The sequence below is a fragment of the Ylistrum balloti genome, unplaced genomic scaffold (genome assembly GCF_031769215.1).
Source record: "Ylistrum balloti isolate Yb309-2 unplaced genomic scaffold, AGI_CSIRO_Ybal_v1 Utg371130, whole genome shotgun sequence".
Taxonomy (NCBI): domain Eukaryota; kingdom Metazoa; phylum Mollusca; class Bivalvia; order Pectinida; family Pectinidae; genus Ylistrum; species Ylistrum balloti.
Window position 1 is genome coordinate 632,617 of NW_026782620.1, and position 18,167 is coordinate 650,783.

General features: G+C 34.6%; 1 protein-coding gene across 1 annotated transcript; it reads right to left on the reverse strand.

Moving 5' to 3' along the window:
* Nucleotides 1-5,466: 5,466 nt before the first annotated feature.
* LOC132560927 (leucine-rich repeat-containing protein 74B-like) lies at nt 5,467-17,773 on the reverse strand. Its single transcript, XM_060225632.1, has 12 exons — nt 17,756-17,773; nt 16,115-16,328; nt 15,421-15,441; nt 12,907-13,088; nt 12,571-12,678; nt 11,376-11,475; nt 9,743-9,792; nt 9,140-9,221; nt 6,791-6,876; nt 6,231-6,425; nt 5,884-5,982; nt 5,467-5,685 (listed from the first exon to the last, which is right to left on the reverse strand). Exons 1-12 carry the CDS (start codon nt 17,771-17,773, stop codon nt 5,467-5,469), a joined length of 1,374 nt encoding a protein of 457 aa, XP_060081615.1.
* Between the last annotated feature and the right edge of the window lie 394 nt (nt 17,774-18,167).

Consider the following 18,167-nt stretch of genomic DNA (forward strand, 5'->3'; position numbering starts at 1 on the left):
CGTAACAGATGTATTCCGAAAATGTCAGACGAAGTTTCAGGATGAAAATGAATATAAACAGAGCCAGACTTATAAGAATATAATACGTTTATTTTACTGATCTTGTGAACTTTTGTTTTTCAGCAGAATGTGAAAGCACAGCGAAAAACAACCATCCGTCGGTCAAGTAGACATGACACTAGAAAAAGAAAACTATCGAATCTTGAGCGGTCCCTCATCTTGGATATCGTACGTCAGTAATCGTAGTCACTACCCTGAATAATTGACGATTTATAGACTAGATGCATGTAATTACAGGTCGCACCACGCCTAGGAATCTATCTATATATATATATATCAATCTAGACCTGCTGAACGCCGATTTTGTCGTTGTGTAGAACTCGTGCAGGAAAAATGATAAAAGTCATCGTTTCTTTTGTATCTTAACCACAGGTCCTTAATGAGGGAGATAGGACTTGTTTTCCCAACATCGACGTCACGATGCGTAGGAAGGAGTGGTTGGAATATAAGGGGTTAACCTCTATTTTTTAGGATACTCGATATATTCTTTATGATTTATCAACTACTGTAAGAGATATCGGTTTAAATTTTGATACGCACGTAGTGAATTCACAAAAACGCATTTTTGTATGGAAAGGACAAATAACATTGTATTAGTATCAGTACCTACCGGCCTCCTTCAGACAGAGTATGGATAATATCATGATACTTTTACATAATAAAGGGGGTCATATGAGTTCAAGGTGATTAGAAATGTACAATATAACATGAAAAAAGTGGCTCCTGCCTTATACAGATCCTTGGTGTTACAGTCTTTAATGTTTGGTCCCTGCATATCTTTTTCTTAAATTCTGGCAAAATTAATCTACAACTAGTTTATTTTAGTTGCGATTTCATTCAGAAAATGATAGTTGAAATAACGAAGAAAATTAATGAAAATATGGATTCCGGTTGAGTTGTATTAGATTATGAGGAGCCATAATTAGTAATTAAGCTGTGATTTTAAACATCAGCCTCAGATGGTCGACAGACATTCCTTAGACCATGTACACATCCTGAACAGATTTTGCAACTTTTGCAACAAAATTAATTAAAAATAAAGAAAATATATCTTAGAAGTAACATATGTATAGAAAAGGAATTGTAATATTATTATTATCTTTTTTTTTTTAACTGTTTGAGGTTTGAGTCTGCGAGGCTTATACATCATGTTTTGAATGTCAAGATCAATTAGCCCCTATAATCTTGAAACCCCTGGAAAGAAGTTTGATAAATATAGCATTACATTAACAGTGAGAATCTTAACTCTTGCTTGCTTGAACTTCTGTAAAGTTTTGTTTTGTATTATGTATACATGTAAATATTGACATTGTCTGAATTGCTATCCATAAAGGAACTGACCTCTGATAATACATTTTGATAATTTTCATATCAATATTTTAAAAATAAATTATGCCCATCAATTTGTTTGCATTACTGATGTGATATGGCGTATGCCATGAACATTGCACTGCTATTTCATCCAATCCTACAACTCTTTTATGATAAAGTATTAATTGCAATGTGTACAAAAGGATGCTTATATTAGCTTTGTTCTAATTGCTAACTTCAGGTATCAACACTGGACTGCTGTGGCATGGACAAAGTGTAATGATACTGGTACCAGTAACTAGGTTTGGAAACATCATCTTGGTGTTAGAAGTAATACTATCACTCTGAAGGACAAAATATTTTAATAGAAATGTACAGATATGTTTTTTGTATCTTTTTAAATAATTTTTACAGCAGTACAAAAATCTTATATCTTAGCATATATTTATACGCTTATACATATAACTAAAGCAAAACAGAATCATAATTTCAAGAGTTGAAAAATAGTGCTTTGTACTATTTCTAAAAAGAGAAAGAAGACAGTTATAAATTAGAAAAGCTAGAGGAAAGGACAGAGAAAGAAAGTGTCTAAGGAAAAATGAAGATCGATTTTTCATATTAATTATATCATGATAAAAAATCATACATACATTAAATATAAAAACATCCGGGACTAGACAAGGCTAGCTATATAACTTTTATCTTTTAATTATGTGATTTCTAATAATCTTTCCCATTTTCTTTCATCGTTCTTTCAAGTTCAGGAGATCATTTTCACCTTTACCAACAGTTGTGTATTTTTGAATGGTATACAAATCTGTTAGTAGGTTATTTAGGGCAGAAATGGACAACGTAGTTTGAAGACTTCTGGCCTTGTATATATATATAGTTTCAAGATTACAGTTATTAAATTACACACACTTTATTTTTTTATCCTATAAACCAAAGATGAAACGATTCCTTATTGAAAGCAAATGGAATCAATAACACATTTGTTTTAAAAAACTGTACTTCTTTATAATCCCAAAGTGCATGAACAATGGTTTAAATTCAGTTTTACAATGGAAGCAAAATGGACTATCATCCAGACGAATCTTATATAAACACGTGTTAGTTGTCAAAATGTGTTGATTAATTCTAAACTGAGACCATTGTAAGTTTGTATCCATAATAAATAATTATGAATGATAGTAAATATATCTGTCTCCATTTATCTTTGTCAAATTCAACTATTTCCTCCGTTTTTTTTTCTTCTTTTGAATTTCTGTGAAAACTCATATTTACAAAAAAAAAACTCCACTACCACGATCTTTAATTAAATCTTTTACTGTGGTTATTTGTATTTGTTTATGTTGCCAGGCGGGTATTTTAAGAATGACTTTATTTGTATATTCATGACAATATATTTTCTAATACGTCTTTCCAAAATGATTTTTTACAGTTTTGTTGGCATTTATGATTTATGATTTATAGTCATTACCATAATTGCTAAAATATCCTTGTTTCCATATCTTTAAAAAAAATACGAGCCATTTTCCATCTGTTGTATACAGCCTACGTATCCTGGTTAGTTTTAAAGAGTCAATAAAACTTTGTAAGTGTATCATTTTAAGCCCTCCTTCATAATAGTTCTTGATAATGATATCTCTTTTTATTTCATCTGATTTACTTCAATCCATAAAAAATTAAAAAGTTTTGTGTTAAGTTTTTTTTCTACGAAAGATACATCTAGATTTGGCAAGGATATGTAAGATGCTTGGATTGAGATATAAGAAGAGACTTAATGATATGTTTTCTTCCAAGAGGTTCAAGAACCCTTCGATTCTAACTGTTAATTCATTAATGCTTTAAGCTTTACCATTATTTTTATCATAGTTAAGTCTCGGAATTTGGTGTAGGTCCACATCAAACACCATATAGTGTAAAGTTAGTAATGCCCCCATTGTAAAACCCACTCTAGAAAGTATATGTCCTGACTATATCTTTTAATGCCTATTTAAACAACTGGTGTTTTTTCTTTATTTACTTTATGTACTTGTAAAGTTATCTAATTCATGTAATGGTTCCTTTCTTTTATCGTAAAAGATAATTGATGTATCATCTGCATGTTGTGATAATATATTTGTAAGGTTATCTGTGTTAATACCATTTATATCTTTTTAATACTATTTTAATAGCAAGTATTTCAACACATAATATGAAAATATCAAAAGCAATAGGGCCTCCTTGACAACAGCCTCTTACGATTTCGAAAATTAGAAAGGTTACCGACTTGATTTATGGAGGAAAGTGCACTGGCTTGTAAAGTTTTTTATCCACTTGCATAATTGATAAAATATCAACCAACAACAGAATCAAAAGTTCATTTTGAGTATTGATGTGTTGTGTTTAATTTTTAGAAATATGTATGAAAATAATTACTAGTGTCTGTTATGATCCTATATATACTTTTTTGTATTTTCACAGAAAAGGAAACACCACAGGTGAAGTGGAAATGTCTAGACATTCAAATGACCAACCAAGTTTGTACCTATTGGCCATCATGACAACTAAAACACATAGAGAATAAACATGTTGAAAAATTAATTTTATATATCTGTTACATGTAGTTGATGTCAATCTCATGAAAAATATGATCACTGTCTATATCACCATTTAATAAAAATACCAGTGGTGCTATACTCATTACAAGAGAAATATGTTTAAAAACTGGAAGAAACAACTTAAATCAAAACTTCTATTTTTTTATTTCAAACTTAGTTATCTACCCTGACATCTGAAAATATATATTCAGTAATGCTTTTAATTGCATCTAGAACACTTATTCAATAGATCAGAACTTACAAAATGTATATAAGATAACTTTTCATTCAATGCTTCACGAATTGAATAGTTTATAAACTCAATATATTTATGGTTTTTTTTAAAAGTTTCAAGTTTTGGTTGCCATGGCAACATTATACAACGAAAAGAAATTATTTTTACAAATGAGATTTTTTTCTGACTCCTATTGTATATTCGGGAGGTTGATAAAACTGTTATTTCTGTTATACAAACCTTTTCTTATGTAGTGAAATTTTGGCAGATAGAAATAAAATTTGCTTATTTTAACATGTAATATTTGAAAAACGAGCTGGTAGCCATAACAACAACCGTGAATCAGTAAATTTCTGGCATATTCACACCCTTATGTTCCTACTCCGATAGCTCACAATACCATGAATTTTGGAAATATTTTTTTATATTCAGTTCCATCATCGAAGTCATTTGCTAATAATAGGAAATTGATATTGCTTTGGTAACGTCATTAATTGTAAAACATTATTTTTGTCAAACGATTTAAAAAGCTTGTATTCCCATGTTTCTAAGTAGATGGCTAGAAGATTTGGTTGACAGGACTATGTTGCTGGTACATAATGGACAATTACCCTATAGACATGTAACAAATTGTGACCAGGACCTGTGGTTAATTTCCTGAATATATCGATATCTGTAAAAAGTTCATCTTCATATCCACAAAGAAATTGCTGCTTTCGATAATGGGTTTGTTTTGGATGTAAACATCGTTGAGTTGTAGAAATAGATATACGGTAGATCAAATGTAGATAAACTTCAGAACTTCGGGAACTACAGCCACAATATCTAACACCTATTGGCAAATTTTCATCTAAACATCACTTTCTGTAACACTCGTAAGAAGTTATACGTTTCAAAAGTTTGTTTTGAGAATGGTGCAACTATCAAAAACAATAAAATGTTTCTACTACACATCTGTCAACAGAGTAGAGATTATACCATAGCACTCTGCCCATTCGTATGAACGCAAATTACACTTACAAGTACTCAAAGCAGAAAAAAACTGACAGCACTGAATAACATTATCTAGTTCCATTATCTAGCTTTGGAACTGAAGTGTAGTCAACTACCTACATCTATCGTCGGGTTAGATCGATGCAACATATAGTTTGGTGTACTCTCGCGATATATGTATTGTAACATGGCGAATTTCACGCTGGACTGCTAGGGAGTGTGTTACCGAAGACAAGTCCAGATTAAGTCGATATGACGTGGCTGTTCTACACTTATCAGGTCATGTCACCGCTTCGTTGTCATGGTGTTGATACCGGAAGTTGTTTTCGCTTTGTTTCTTTGGTCTTCTTTGCTTTTCTTGTCCCGTGCTTTCACACGGATATATGTTTTGGTTGGCTGGGGCGGATCACCCACCGTCATTATCTTTCCGTGTATCACGTTTATATTTCTGTCCACTTTGATCTCCTTCAGGTAACGCTCGAAGGCGAGATCAACACTGGTATTCTGGTAACAATAAAAAGAAATACAATGTATCATTTACATAGAGTAATATATGAAAAGGTAGAACACAGAAAGATTACAATTGAATGTTGTAATATTTAAGCTTTAAAACATTAGGTAAGATATTAACGTTGAAGATTAAATTATGCTGTGATGTGAAGACTGGTGCATGTGCTGCCAGTTATGAAGAAACTTGATTACATGAAAATCCAGCGTCTGTAAAACACAAACAGAGAGTGGGTCGTAGAGGCTATGCAATATGGCTGTAGCCCCGACAGACGTCAGCAGATTGTCACCGATCTGTGAAAATAGAGATAAAAACACATTAAGTGGCGCTAGTCATGTTACATTGCACAAAAAAGTAACGAAAATTTAACGCTCTGCATCCACGTACATGAAGAAACTAACGATGAAGGCAAACACTTGATTGACACTTCCAAACCTCGCAACCTCTAGCGCTTTTAGAAAAACCTTAATAGTGCTAATAAGATCATCGGAAACGGATCACTGTTTTTACTTTAACAATTACATTACCACAGTGTACACACCCGAAGAACCTTCAATGTGCTGTTCTTGGCAAGACCCTTCGCGAGAGGCACGGTATCGAGGTCCTTTAGTCTGTTGTGAGAGAGATCCAACTCCAACAGGCTTTTGTTGGTTTTCAAAAGAGACACCATTTCGGTTGCTCCTTCCGAACCCAATCCGTTAAACCCCACATTAAGTCGTGTCAGTCCAACGTTAGCCTGAGTTTACATAAAAACGATCCATTAAAAACATGTTATTATATTTACATATCTAGTATTCATTTCATGCAGTGGACTTGGTTTTATTGGATGCTTTTATATTCCAGATGCAAGTAATTAATCATGGTTGCAAATCAGACATTTCCCGCAATCTTATAATACAAAACTAAGGACAAAAAAAGATAATATGTGACATTTGAGCAAAAATCCTTTCTCCGTTTTTACAAGAAATGTCATTGAGAAAATCCCGAATTCCAGGTCAGTCATTTGGTGTTGGTAATATGCCTCAGTAGTGAACAGCAGAACTCGAGACAAAAAGCCGAGGTCAGAAAACTTGGGTAAATATGATTCCAGTGAATACTTACTTTTAACCGTTTCACAAATAATGCTGCACTCTTTTGACGAATTTGGTTCCAACTAATGTCGAATGTCTCCAGAGTGCTGTTCACGGCTGAAGAGGTCACATGTAAACAGAGTATATCCGTAAACTTAGTAATCAATTAACACGAAAATTGTAATTCTTTATCAATTGTTGAGTCACAGGATGAAATCAATATTTTCTAAATTTGTCAAACAAAAGTGTCAATTCAATATCGTTTTCTTAACAGATGCACTGATAAAAGAACGGATTGGTAAAAAAAGAGAACAGATATGTAGGACATGTACCTATAGATTTTATGTAGCTTGTGCACGTACATGTCTATCACAGATTACCCACCACATGAAAAGGTTACAGGCCTAGTTTAATCAGGCGCTGCCTGACTATTGTGTAGTGTATTTATTGAACGAGGAGATATCGATATACCGGCGGCGTTTGTAACGGAATAACAAAAGAAATCCGTATGACTTCGTGAAGCGTCAGGTGAGATGTAACACTGGGTCATCGATTACACCAGGCGAGTAATTTCACAAGTATTAATTGTCATAATTTACCTCTAATGACATATTCATCTGTTGTTACAGGTAACTATGGACACTCAAACCAGTAGTCAAATTCATTTGTAGCCACATAAACCTAACTATAGTCATCTATAGATCACATATACATGTATACCTGTAGTCACATTTAACTACAATCACATACATCTAAAAATCCGATACACCTGTAATCAAATACACAGATGATCACATATAGTCACATAAACCTGTAGTCACATAATGCTGTTATCACATATATCTGTAGTAAAATCTAGCGGTCACATATTACTACAGACACTTATATCTAAAAAAAATAATATACACCTGTATCTATATTCACATATTTCAGATGATGTCTTTAATACAAACAGTAATTGAAGATTATATTTTTGTGGGCTTTCAAATACATTTGTTTAATTTATCGAACAGAGCAAAATGGGGTACAAAAGACTTGACAACAGTTCACTATCAGAAAAAGTCAGCTGTCAGTTTTCGGGACTGATCTCATACTCGAAACACTTTTATTCTGCAAGCAGGAACGGTTGTTGTTTCGTCCATTCCGCCTCTTAATGGCTATTAACATGGACTATATACTAAAAGGTGACTCAACTGGTGTCCCCTTCGTCTCTGTTCATCAGGCCTCCTTCCTCCCTTATCCAGATGGAGTCCTCCACCTTTCTCAGTTTCCGGTTTATCACCCCTCTCTACATTATTCTCTAGTTATTCCAGTCTATGATGTGTTTGTAAGTACTGACATGACCTGTTTTGACTGATTTCTTCTGTATTTTTTCTGATGTCTTCCTGGTTTTACTTGTGTATACTTAATTTTCCATTGTGATTATGTATTTCTGATGTTTTTGAGATCTGTCCCGCTTCAATGATGTAACTCAACGCAACTGTTGTACAGAAATAGGTAAAAATCTCCCAATTTGTAATCTTTTGCCACCTTATCCTTGCGACGTACTATAGCAACAACTGTTTGATGGAGTTGGTGGACGCATGGGTGACACCCTCGAAATTGCCTCCGATACCCGTTTGATATAAGGTATGGTTACCATGCCGTTTGATTTTCTTTCTGTGCAGTTGCATTCTGATTTTCGTGTCAGTACCTTTACATTTTCTTTTCATCCTCGACCTTCCTTATGGAACATTCTGGATAACTACATATTGAGAGTTCATAACTGATAAAAACACACACCCTGTTCCTCAACTTCACACAACCCCTTGTACCAGAAGTTGGAGGCGGAAAACATCGTAAATGTGCAAGAAGACATGGAAACTGAGAAGTTTATATAGGCTCCCACAGGAGAGTAGATAACCGCAACTGAGAAAGATCAAGTAATTCGGGATAAGACAGGATAGAAGGGGGCATCGGCGGAGTCACCTTTTTGACTGTATTTTGATAGCCAGTGATAGTTGAATGATGAAACACAACCTCCTTCAGACTGCAAGCAGTAGAAGAATTATGTCCAAAATGCGTCCTGACAATTTGGTCTGTCTTCACACTTTCGTCCAATCGTCAAAAAGTGAATTTTCGTTTGCTAAAAAGCATAGCTGAAAAGTGTCATAGCTGATATAGGCCAACATTGCTCTGTAAAAAGTAATTGGAAGCAAAGCAAATTTGACAAAAAGAATTGACACACACTCGACAAAATCCAATTGCTTTTACATTTGCTACATCATTTACAGAAACCACTGACAACAAAACGGGTGACTATGGTGTATCTCGACGTGTCTGATAACTAAACGGAATTTACATGGAACGTAGTTTCGTTGAGTAAAATTACTGAACTTACCGAGGGCTTTCCCGAAGGCTGGACCACTAACGTCCCCAAACAGATTATGGGACAACACTATCTCCTTCAAAGATTTGTTTTCCTAGTTTAAAAAAACAATGACTTTTGCTGTATGGAATGACAAGAATCAGGAAGTTTTGCAAGATTGTAGAAAAGACGAGTGAGTAGCAACATTTAGTATGAATTTAGATCAGATACAGATACAGTAGAACCAAGCAATGATTTAAACTGCATCATACAGTTGCTTCTAATTTTAAACATAGGAGGCGACTTACGAAAATCCAAACTGCACGAAAGACTTGTTAAAATCTAGTAGAATTCCGTATAAATTTTGTAGATCTGATAATTTTAGAAGAACGTAAAGTACGTGTGTATGAATTAAAACGTGGTATAGATGTTACAGCACACCTCGGGGACTAGTATTCCACAAGCATTGCCCAACACCTGCATCCCCGAAGATTGTACAAAAGAGACACAAATGAACTAACATTTGAAATAAAATGGTATTGTGGTATGTTGAAACTCCTGCATACTATAACATAGTGTTGATGTTGTGAATTCATCATCTAAATTATAGAAATAGGCATTGACCTACATATATACCTGTATAGCCTCAGCAAAGTACAGTCCATCTTCATCTTTGAAGCAATTTTCTGCAAGATAATAATGAAATGGTGATGATGATCTTGATTTGTAATGACGATGATGATGATCAGGGTGTGATGATGATGATGATGATGATGATGATGATGGTTGTGGTGATGATGACAATGATCTTGATTTGAGATGATGAAGTTGGCGGTGGTAGTGGAGGTGATGTGATGATAATGATGATTGATACATAATGATGGTGTGATGAGGATGATTATAGTGATGATAAGTGTGATGATGAGGATGATATTGAATTGTGATGATGATGATGATGATGATGATGATGATGATGATGATGATGATGATGATGATGATGATGATGATGATGATGGTGTTGTGTGGTGATGATGATAATGATGATGTGTATTGTACATTAAAATGGAAATAAAAAGATAATTACAAAAAAAAAACAAACAAAAAAACAAAAAATTTCTGCAATATAAAATAAAGATGATGTGAAGAAAGGTTTAGAGAGTACTTAAGTCGCAACATACTGGTTCCTTCCGCAGATCATACAGCCTTGCCACAGGCATCCAACACTTAATCTTCTATCTTAAGAATACGACATCGTTTTTATTTTCTTTATTTCACTGACCGTGAAGGTTCGCTGAATAGCTCTACACATTTCATAGAGAATGAGGATTTATCTTGAAACGTTAAATTCGCACAAAATCAGATTCATAAGTGGGAGATGTTTTCTGGTTTGGTATATTTAGTATGCCCTTATTTGAAAACAGAATAGGGTTAATCAACAAGTAAAAGTGTAAAGACATTTTATAGACATTAACACACGTACCAGAACTTTATCTAAAAGGTTAGTTCTGAAATCACTTACCGGACATTAGCATATATTTTAGAATGGTATTTTTATTGCTTTAAAAATATAATAATCACTTTCCTAACAGGAAATGTTCCAGAGTTGAAGTTTTACTGTTACATGTATAAGTATTTATGACAATCACACATCAGACATTATAAGATGTTCCAGAGTTGAATTTTTACTGTTACGTGTATAAGAATGTATGATAATTACACACCAGACATTATAAGATTTTCCAGAATTGAAGTTGTACTGTTACAGGTATAAGAATGTATGATAATTACACACCTGACATTATAAGATTTTCCAGAGTTGAATTTTTACTGTTACGTGTATAAGAATTTATGATAATTACACACCTGACATTATAAGATTTTCCAGAATTGTGTTTTTATAAGAATTTATGATAATTACACACCTGACATTATAAGATTTTCCAGAGTTGAATTTTTACTGATATGTATAAGAATGCATTTACACAAAGACATTATAAGATTTTCCAGAATTGAAGTTGTACTGTTACAGGTATAAGAAAGTATGATAATTACACACCTGACATTATAAGATTTTCCAGAATTGAAGTTGTACTGTTACAGGTATAAGAAAGTATGATAATTACACACCTGACATTATAAGATTTTCCAGAATTGAAGTTGTACTGTTACAGGTATAAGAATTTATGATAATTACACACCTGACATTATAAGATTTTCCAGAATTGAAGTTGTACTGTTACAGGTATAAGAAAGTATGATAATCACTCACCAGACATTATAAGATTTTCCAGAGTTGTGTTTTTATTGGTACGTATGAAGTCTCCTAAAACTTTGGCTCCTGTACTCGTCAGATTGTTATCAGATATGTCCTATGTATTTAAAAAGACAAGAAAGTTGCTTAATCAAAGTACTAGGCTCAGTTATCACATCCAGATGTCATTTTGCTGATTTCATATCACGATGAAAAATGATAGACGCATGAATACCACCCATCAACGATAAACCGGTTAGTGTTTTGTATTGAAGGATACCAGCTTTATCCAAGACTACAGATCTCTAGCGATTTACATTTTAATCCTGTTTTCCTTAAATCTCCTGGATTTCAGCACCGGCAGGTTTCACTACATACACTCAGGCTGTGCTGTTATCAGCAGGTTTCTCTTCATACACTCATGCTGTGCTCTTATCAGCAGGTGTCACTACATACACTCAGGCTGTGCTTATACCAGCAGGTGTCACTACGTACACTCAGGCTGTGCTTATACCAGCAGGTGTCACTACATACACTCACATCGCCATGATAATTTTCTCTTTTCACAAAGAAACATGATGTATCATTATGTATAATTTTAATACAGGTTGTCACCATGTTTAATGCTACTTTCAGATGCGATACCGTATTATACTATTCACACGGTTTCACTACGTACAATATGTATAATCTCACCTACCAAGTGTAACTGCATATATAATAACACTTACCATATCTCACTATCTATAAACACCACACTGTGTCATCATGTGTAACTCATGGTGTCACTCATCACATATCGTTATGTACATTGTATGACAACACCATGTGTCACTGTGTATAGCATCACTCATCACATATCACTATGTACGTTGTATGACAACACCATGTGTCACTGTGTATAGCATCACTCATCACATATCACTATGTACATTGTATGACAACACCATGTGTCACTGTGTATAGCATCACTCATCACATATCACTACGTACATTGTATAACAACATCACGTGTCACTATGCATAACAACATTCATCAGTAGGCATTAGCTACAAGACATCACTAGGTGTCATTACAAATAACCACAACACTCGTGAGGAGTCATATCATACAACGAGATCACTAGCTGTATCTCCATGTAATGACATCAGCTGTCGATGAGTATAAAGGATTACCTCACCAGTTGGAGTCACTATATATACCAACACTTACCAAGTGTTGTACCGATCGGTTGTCGGCGAGAGCTTGAAGGAGGAAGACCAATCCTTGTACCTCTATAGCGTTACCAACAATGTCTACATGTGTAACTGTATCATCCAACTGAAAGGAAAGATACAAAACAGGTACATGACCCTATATGAATCGGTTATCTTACAGATACAGAACCCAATATCAATGGGTTATCTTACAGATACAGAACCCAATATCAGTGGGTTATCTTACAGGTGCATGACCCTACATCAATGGGTTATTGATTACAATGTATACTTATATCCCTCCACTAAGTACTTCTTGTTTAAGCCAGAACCAATGTTACAATACATTTACCATCAGCGGGGCGGACAAAGCCTTTGCGCCGTTCGGACCTAGGTTGTAGTGACGTATGACAAGGGAGCCACTGGACGGCGTTCGGAGATATGCACCGACAGGAACCACGTGACATTTGGCGCACTCTCTTTTATATATCTCCCTCTTCACATCAGATTGTTCTAAGTTCTTCTTTTTTTTATCTGAATTTAAACAACGAAACTTTTGTTGTATATATTCAAACGACGTTAGCATGGGTTCATCCAATAGCTCGATCTTATTCACGATATTGTAAATATATGATAAAATCAACAACGAAATCAATATATACTCTTAAACTGTTGCAACACACACACAAAGTGAAACTGCTGTATCCTGTATAACATACAAAAATATAGATCAATATTAAAACATCATTTGATCAGTGCATCAGTGCAATATACTCATGAAATGGTTTTGCTTATACAATACACGTATGTGTATAAAAATGTAGGTCAGTAAAGCGTACAGTCCATCTAAGACACGACTAGACCAAATGTTAGACGTTATCCTGAAGATGACAACAAAATGAAAACGTGACGTAGAAAAAAATTAGAGCTGAAAAATGTTACAAAAGGATGCGAAATGAGGGTTATATGAAAATAAGTGTTGATATTAGTAAAAACACGAAGAAAATTTAGGTATTTTCACCGAAATGAAGTCTAGTGTCCTCGGCGAGAAATGGCTGTCCGATTTGCTGATAATCCAAGAGGCGAGAGTTAGCCATGATTCAGGGTTTGAAAACGTATTAGTCCATTATCGCCACGTGATAAATGAACTATTGTGTCACAGTTTCTGAAACCAAACCCTTGATAGAGAAGTACACGAATAAAAAGAAACAAAACGTTTCAGTGTCCTCGTTAACTCAAACAGACTTCTACAGAATACGTCTATATGGACACAGTGACGTCTCGTTAACTCGATCAGACTCTCACACCACGTGACTGTATAAACTCAAGATATTACAGTCTCGATAACTCTATCAACATCCTAAAGTATATGTCTATATACACATAGGAAATCGCTGTCTCAGAAACTCGATAAGCTGCGCACAGTACACGTCGTTATAAACAACCAGATATTACAGTCTCGATAACTTGATCAGATCCCACGGTAAACGTCGTAACATAAAAAAAAACTTGGGGTTACAGACTCGGTAACTCAGACTCCCACTGAACACGTCTATGTAGACAAGAAATCTCAGTAACTCGATCAGTCTCCTACATTAGACACAAAACGTAACAGTAACAGTTACTCGATCAGTCTTCCACGGAAGGTACAAGATGTTTCAGTCCCAGTAACTCGATAAGCCTTCATCAGTAGACGTGTGCTTCACAACAGTAGACACAAGACGTTTCAGTCTCACTAAATCGATCATCCTCCCACAGGATGCATAATACGTTACGTTTCAGTCCCAGTAACTCGATAGCCTCCCTCAGTAGACACAATAATTCACAGTCTCAGTAATTCGATCAGCCTCCCACAGGAGGAATAAAACTTTCAGTCTCAGTAACTCGATAAGCTTCCCTCAGTAGACACCATAATTCACAGTCTCAGTAAGTCGATCAGCATCCCACAGTAGACACAATAGTTACGATTTAGTCTCAGTAACTCGATCAACCTCCCACCTAGACGCAAGACGTTACATTCTCAGTAACTCGATCTTTCTACCACCGTAGAAACAAGATGTTTCAGTTTCAGCAACAGTCTGCTATTATGTTGAAATTGTGTTGGCGCCGTCTAACCTAGCACGTTCGTTTTAGTGGTACTGTAGCGTTATGATGGCCAAATGTATACATACATAATTATTCATATTTGTACATCGCTATAACATGTAGAAATATCCGGTCGTACACTCAGAGAGGCGTATTTGCTTTCGAATGATCTTGAGTACTTAGCACGCATAATTAAAGGACCGTGTTTGGATCAATTAGCCTATCACGGGCAGAATACTGCCAGCCACTTTGTTTGAAAAGGGAACCGGGTATTGATTTAAAAGTCTTCGTGGTTAAGCTCTTATTCCAATATGATGAAAAGAAAGTCAACATTGCCTCGGGGCCAGCTACCTCCATTTTTCAAACATTATCAGTGTCATATCTTCAGTATGTGTTTTAAATATAGCATTGTTATAATTCATAAAACAACTTTCCAAGGGCTCAATAATCAAATACTAGAAAAACACTTTAAATACCACGTCTGTTAAATCTGGAAGTTGTGACAGTTATTAGAGTCCCGACAAACAGGTAAGAACGGGATGTAGAATGGCAGTGCAACTCCAAAATAAAGCTGTACATAAGTAATATATAATTGGCGTTTAACCAAACTTATCATTTACCAATACATAAAAGTGTACAATGACAATTTACAAGATCTGTAACAGAGACCAAAAGTCACTAAACTCTAAACTGGAGCACAAAACAGACATTCCACCAGGATGGTCAATATAATAGATACCATATATAAATGAAGTTGTAACTGATCCGATGGACCGACTGCTCCGAATACTTTTGTTATTGACTTTGTAATCTTAGTGAAGGCAAAAAAGTTATTTTGAAGCGGACATTGAATAACAAAAGAGGTATTCTTAAGAGGGGTCATCCCGTTCACAGCAAAAGAGTTATTTTAAAGTGGGGTCACCTCGTGAACAGCAAGAGGTATTTTGAAGTGGGGTCAATCTGTGAACAGCAAAAGAGTTATCTTAAAGTAGGGGACGTGGACAGCCACTGTGTTATTTTGAAGTGGGTTCACCCCTTGAACAAAAAGGAGTTATTTTGGAGCGGTGTCATCCCGTGGACAACAACATTGGATTTATTTTGAAGGTAACCTCATGAACAAAACAGAGCTAATTTCAAAATCACTCTGTGAACAGCAAAAAAGAACAATTTCAACGTTCTGAGAAATGCTTAATCGACCGAGCCTATGCAGTTATTTATCATGGCTCACACCAGAAACAGGTGTGATGTTAATTGGTGTCAATTGTTATCCCTACTCTATAAACGTTTCAGTCATAGTAGCTATAATGTTAAATGATATATACTCTTAGTAACAGGATCATGTAACAAAAATGTGTTACTTTCACAAACATTTTCGTTTGCTTTTCATATAAACTCCTCAAGCTTAATTTGATGATTTGTATAAGAGTTCTCACTCATTAAATATCCGTCACCAACATTGTGAGTCATTGCAGTACCTTTGTTGCTAGTGGTGACATCCCGGGTACTAATATTTTGTAAGCTTTCCTCCTCGGTTTCATTTTGTGGAAGTTCGGTCATGTAGAGCTCGGAGTGCTCACTACTCAATCTTTTAGTCCTGGACAAAACGACCTTTGACCTTCCAGATGGCCTGACATCAAATCCTGACGAACACTCGGTCATCTCCTGTTCAGTGACCACAGACTTTGGCTGCTGGATAAAAGAATAACAAAAAGCATCATGACAATTTATATAATCAATTTTGATCTAGGATAGGTACAGATAACTAGTATTACACTGTGAATGTACATGATCAATGGTTATAAGCAGTGTTATTTCTTTATCAATAGTAAAACACGGTGTGTAAATGTAATAAATAGTAACACACGGTGTGTAGATATAATCAATTGTAGTACACAATGTATAGATATAATTAATTGTAATACACAGTGTGTAGATGTAATAAATAGTAACACACGGTGTGTAGATATAATCCATTGTAATACATGGTGTGTAGATATAATTAATTGTAATACACAGTGTATAGATATAATTAATTGTAATACACAGTGTATAGATATAATTAATTGTAATACACAGTGTGTAGATATAATTAATTGTAATACACAGTGTGTAGATGTAATAAATAGTAACACACGGTGTGTAGATATGATTAATTGTAATACACGGTGTGTAGATGTAATAAATAGTAACACACGGTGTGTAGATATGATTAATTGTAATACACGGTGTGTAGATATAATTAATTGTAATACACAGTGTGTAGATATAATTAATTGTAATACACGGTGTGTACATATAATCCATTGTAATACACGGTGTGTATATATAATCCATTGTAATACACGGTGTGTATATATAATCCATTGTAATACACGGTGTGTATATATAATCCATTGTAATACACGGTGTGTATATATAATCCATTGTTATACACGGTGTGTATATATAATCCATTGTTATACACGGTGTGTATATATAATCCATTGTTATACACATATTCAAAGATACTCAATTGTTTTAGATTAACGTTAACATTTCATTATTTTGAGAATTTCTTCTTTTATTTACGCATGCCTGTAAAGTCAGTGACTCACTTATATTCTCTTTGACTTTGTCTAAGACATGATACCTTTGTTTAATGAAACCCAGTCCATATTGTCGATTTGTCTATATTTGAGCTATCAGCTTACTTTTCACTACATCATGAATGCATTTCTTTGTATGCTTGTTCCGTTACTCGTCATTCACAGAATTTACGCTCGTGAATATTCGTGAGGGAAGGGGAGGTAAAAGTCAAACATACATAAGACTGACTTCTGGCGTCACCAATCTACTAGATCAATATTTCATAAAACATGTAAACAACATAATCTTATTTGTTTGCTTGGGTAGATAAATCCTACCCTACCTATTACACCATGCCCGATGTTTACCTATAAGTAAAATCTCGTGTATCTCTGATTTGCTATGACTATTGGCTGTGCTTCATCCTCTAAACACCTTTATGCCTATAAAACAAACACATATCTAAGTAATCCTTTGAATTAGATATTAGGTGAAGTAAATGTTATGAAATTGCTCCCTCTGCTTGGCCCATATTCTAAATTCAGACTTACCTCAAGTGTCGAAGTCATTTTATCTACAACTGTAGCGGGATTATGGAAGATGAGATCGGTTTCTCCCTTACATTTTTACACAGGATCACTATGTATTACATGTTGTTTGTCGACCGTTTACCTGTATGTCACAATATACACTTGGCATTCCTTTATTACGCAGGTGTATGTGACGTATTATTCCCGAAATCGAAGACGATCTTCCAATTGTCAGTTTAAAACCCCTTCAATTCATATCAAGGATTTATAAAATGCTGCCCGTTGATTTATGCACCTATACACATATCAAAAAGTAAGCGTGTTTCGTCAATGGCTCGCAAATCGAGCGTGATTTTTAAATGAAGATTATTTTTACCAAGACTTATTCAACTTGCATTAATATTTTTACGCGATAACATTTTCTTTGCAATTT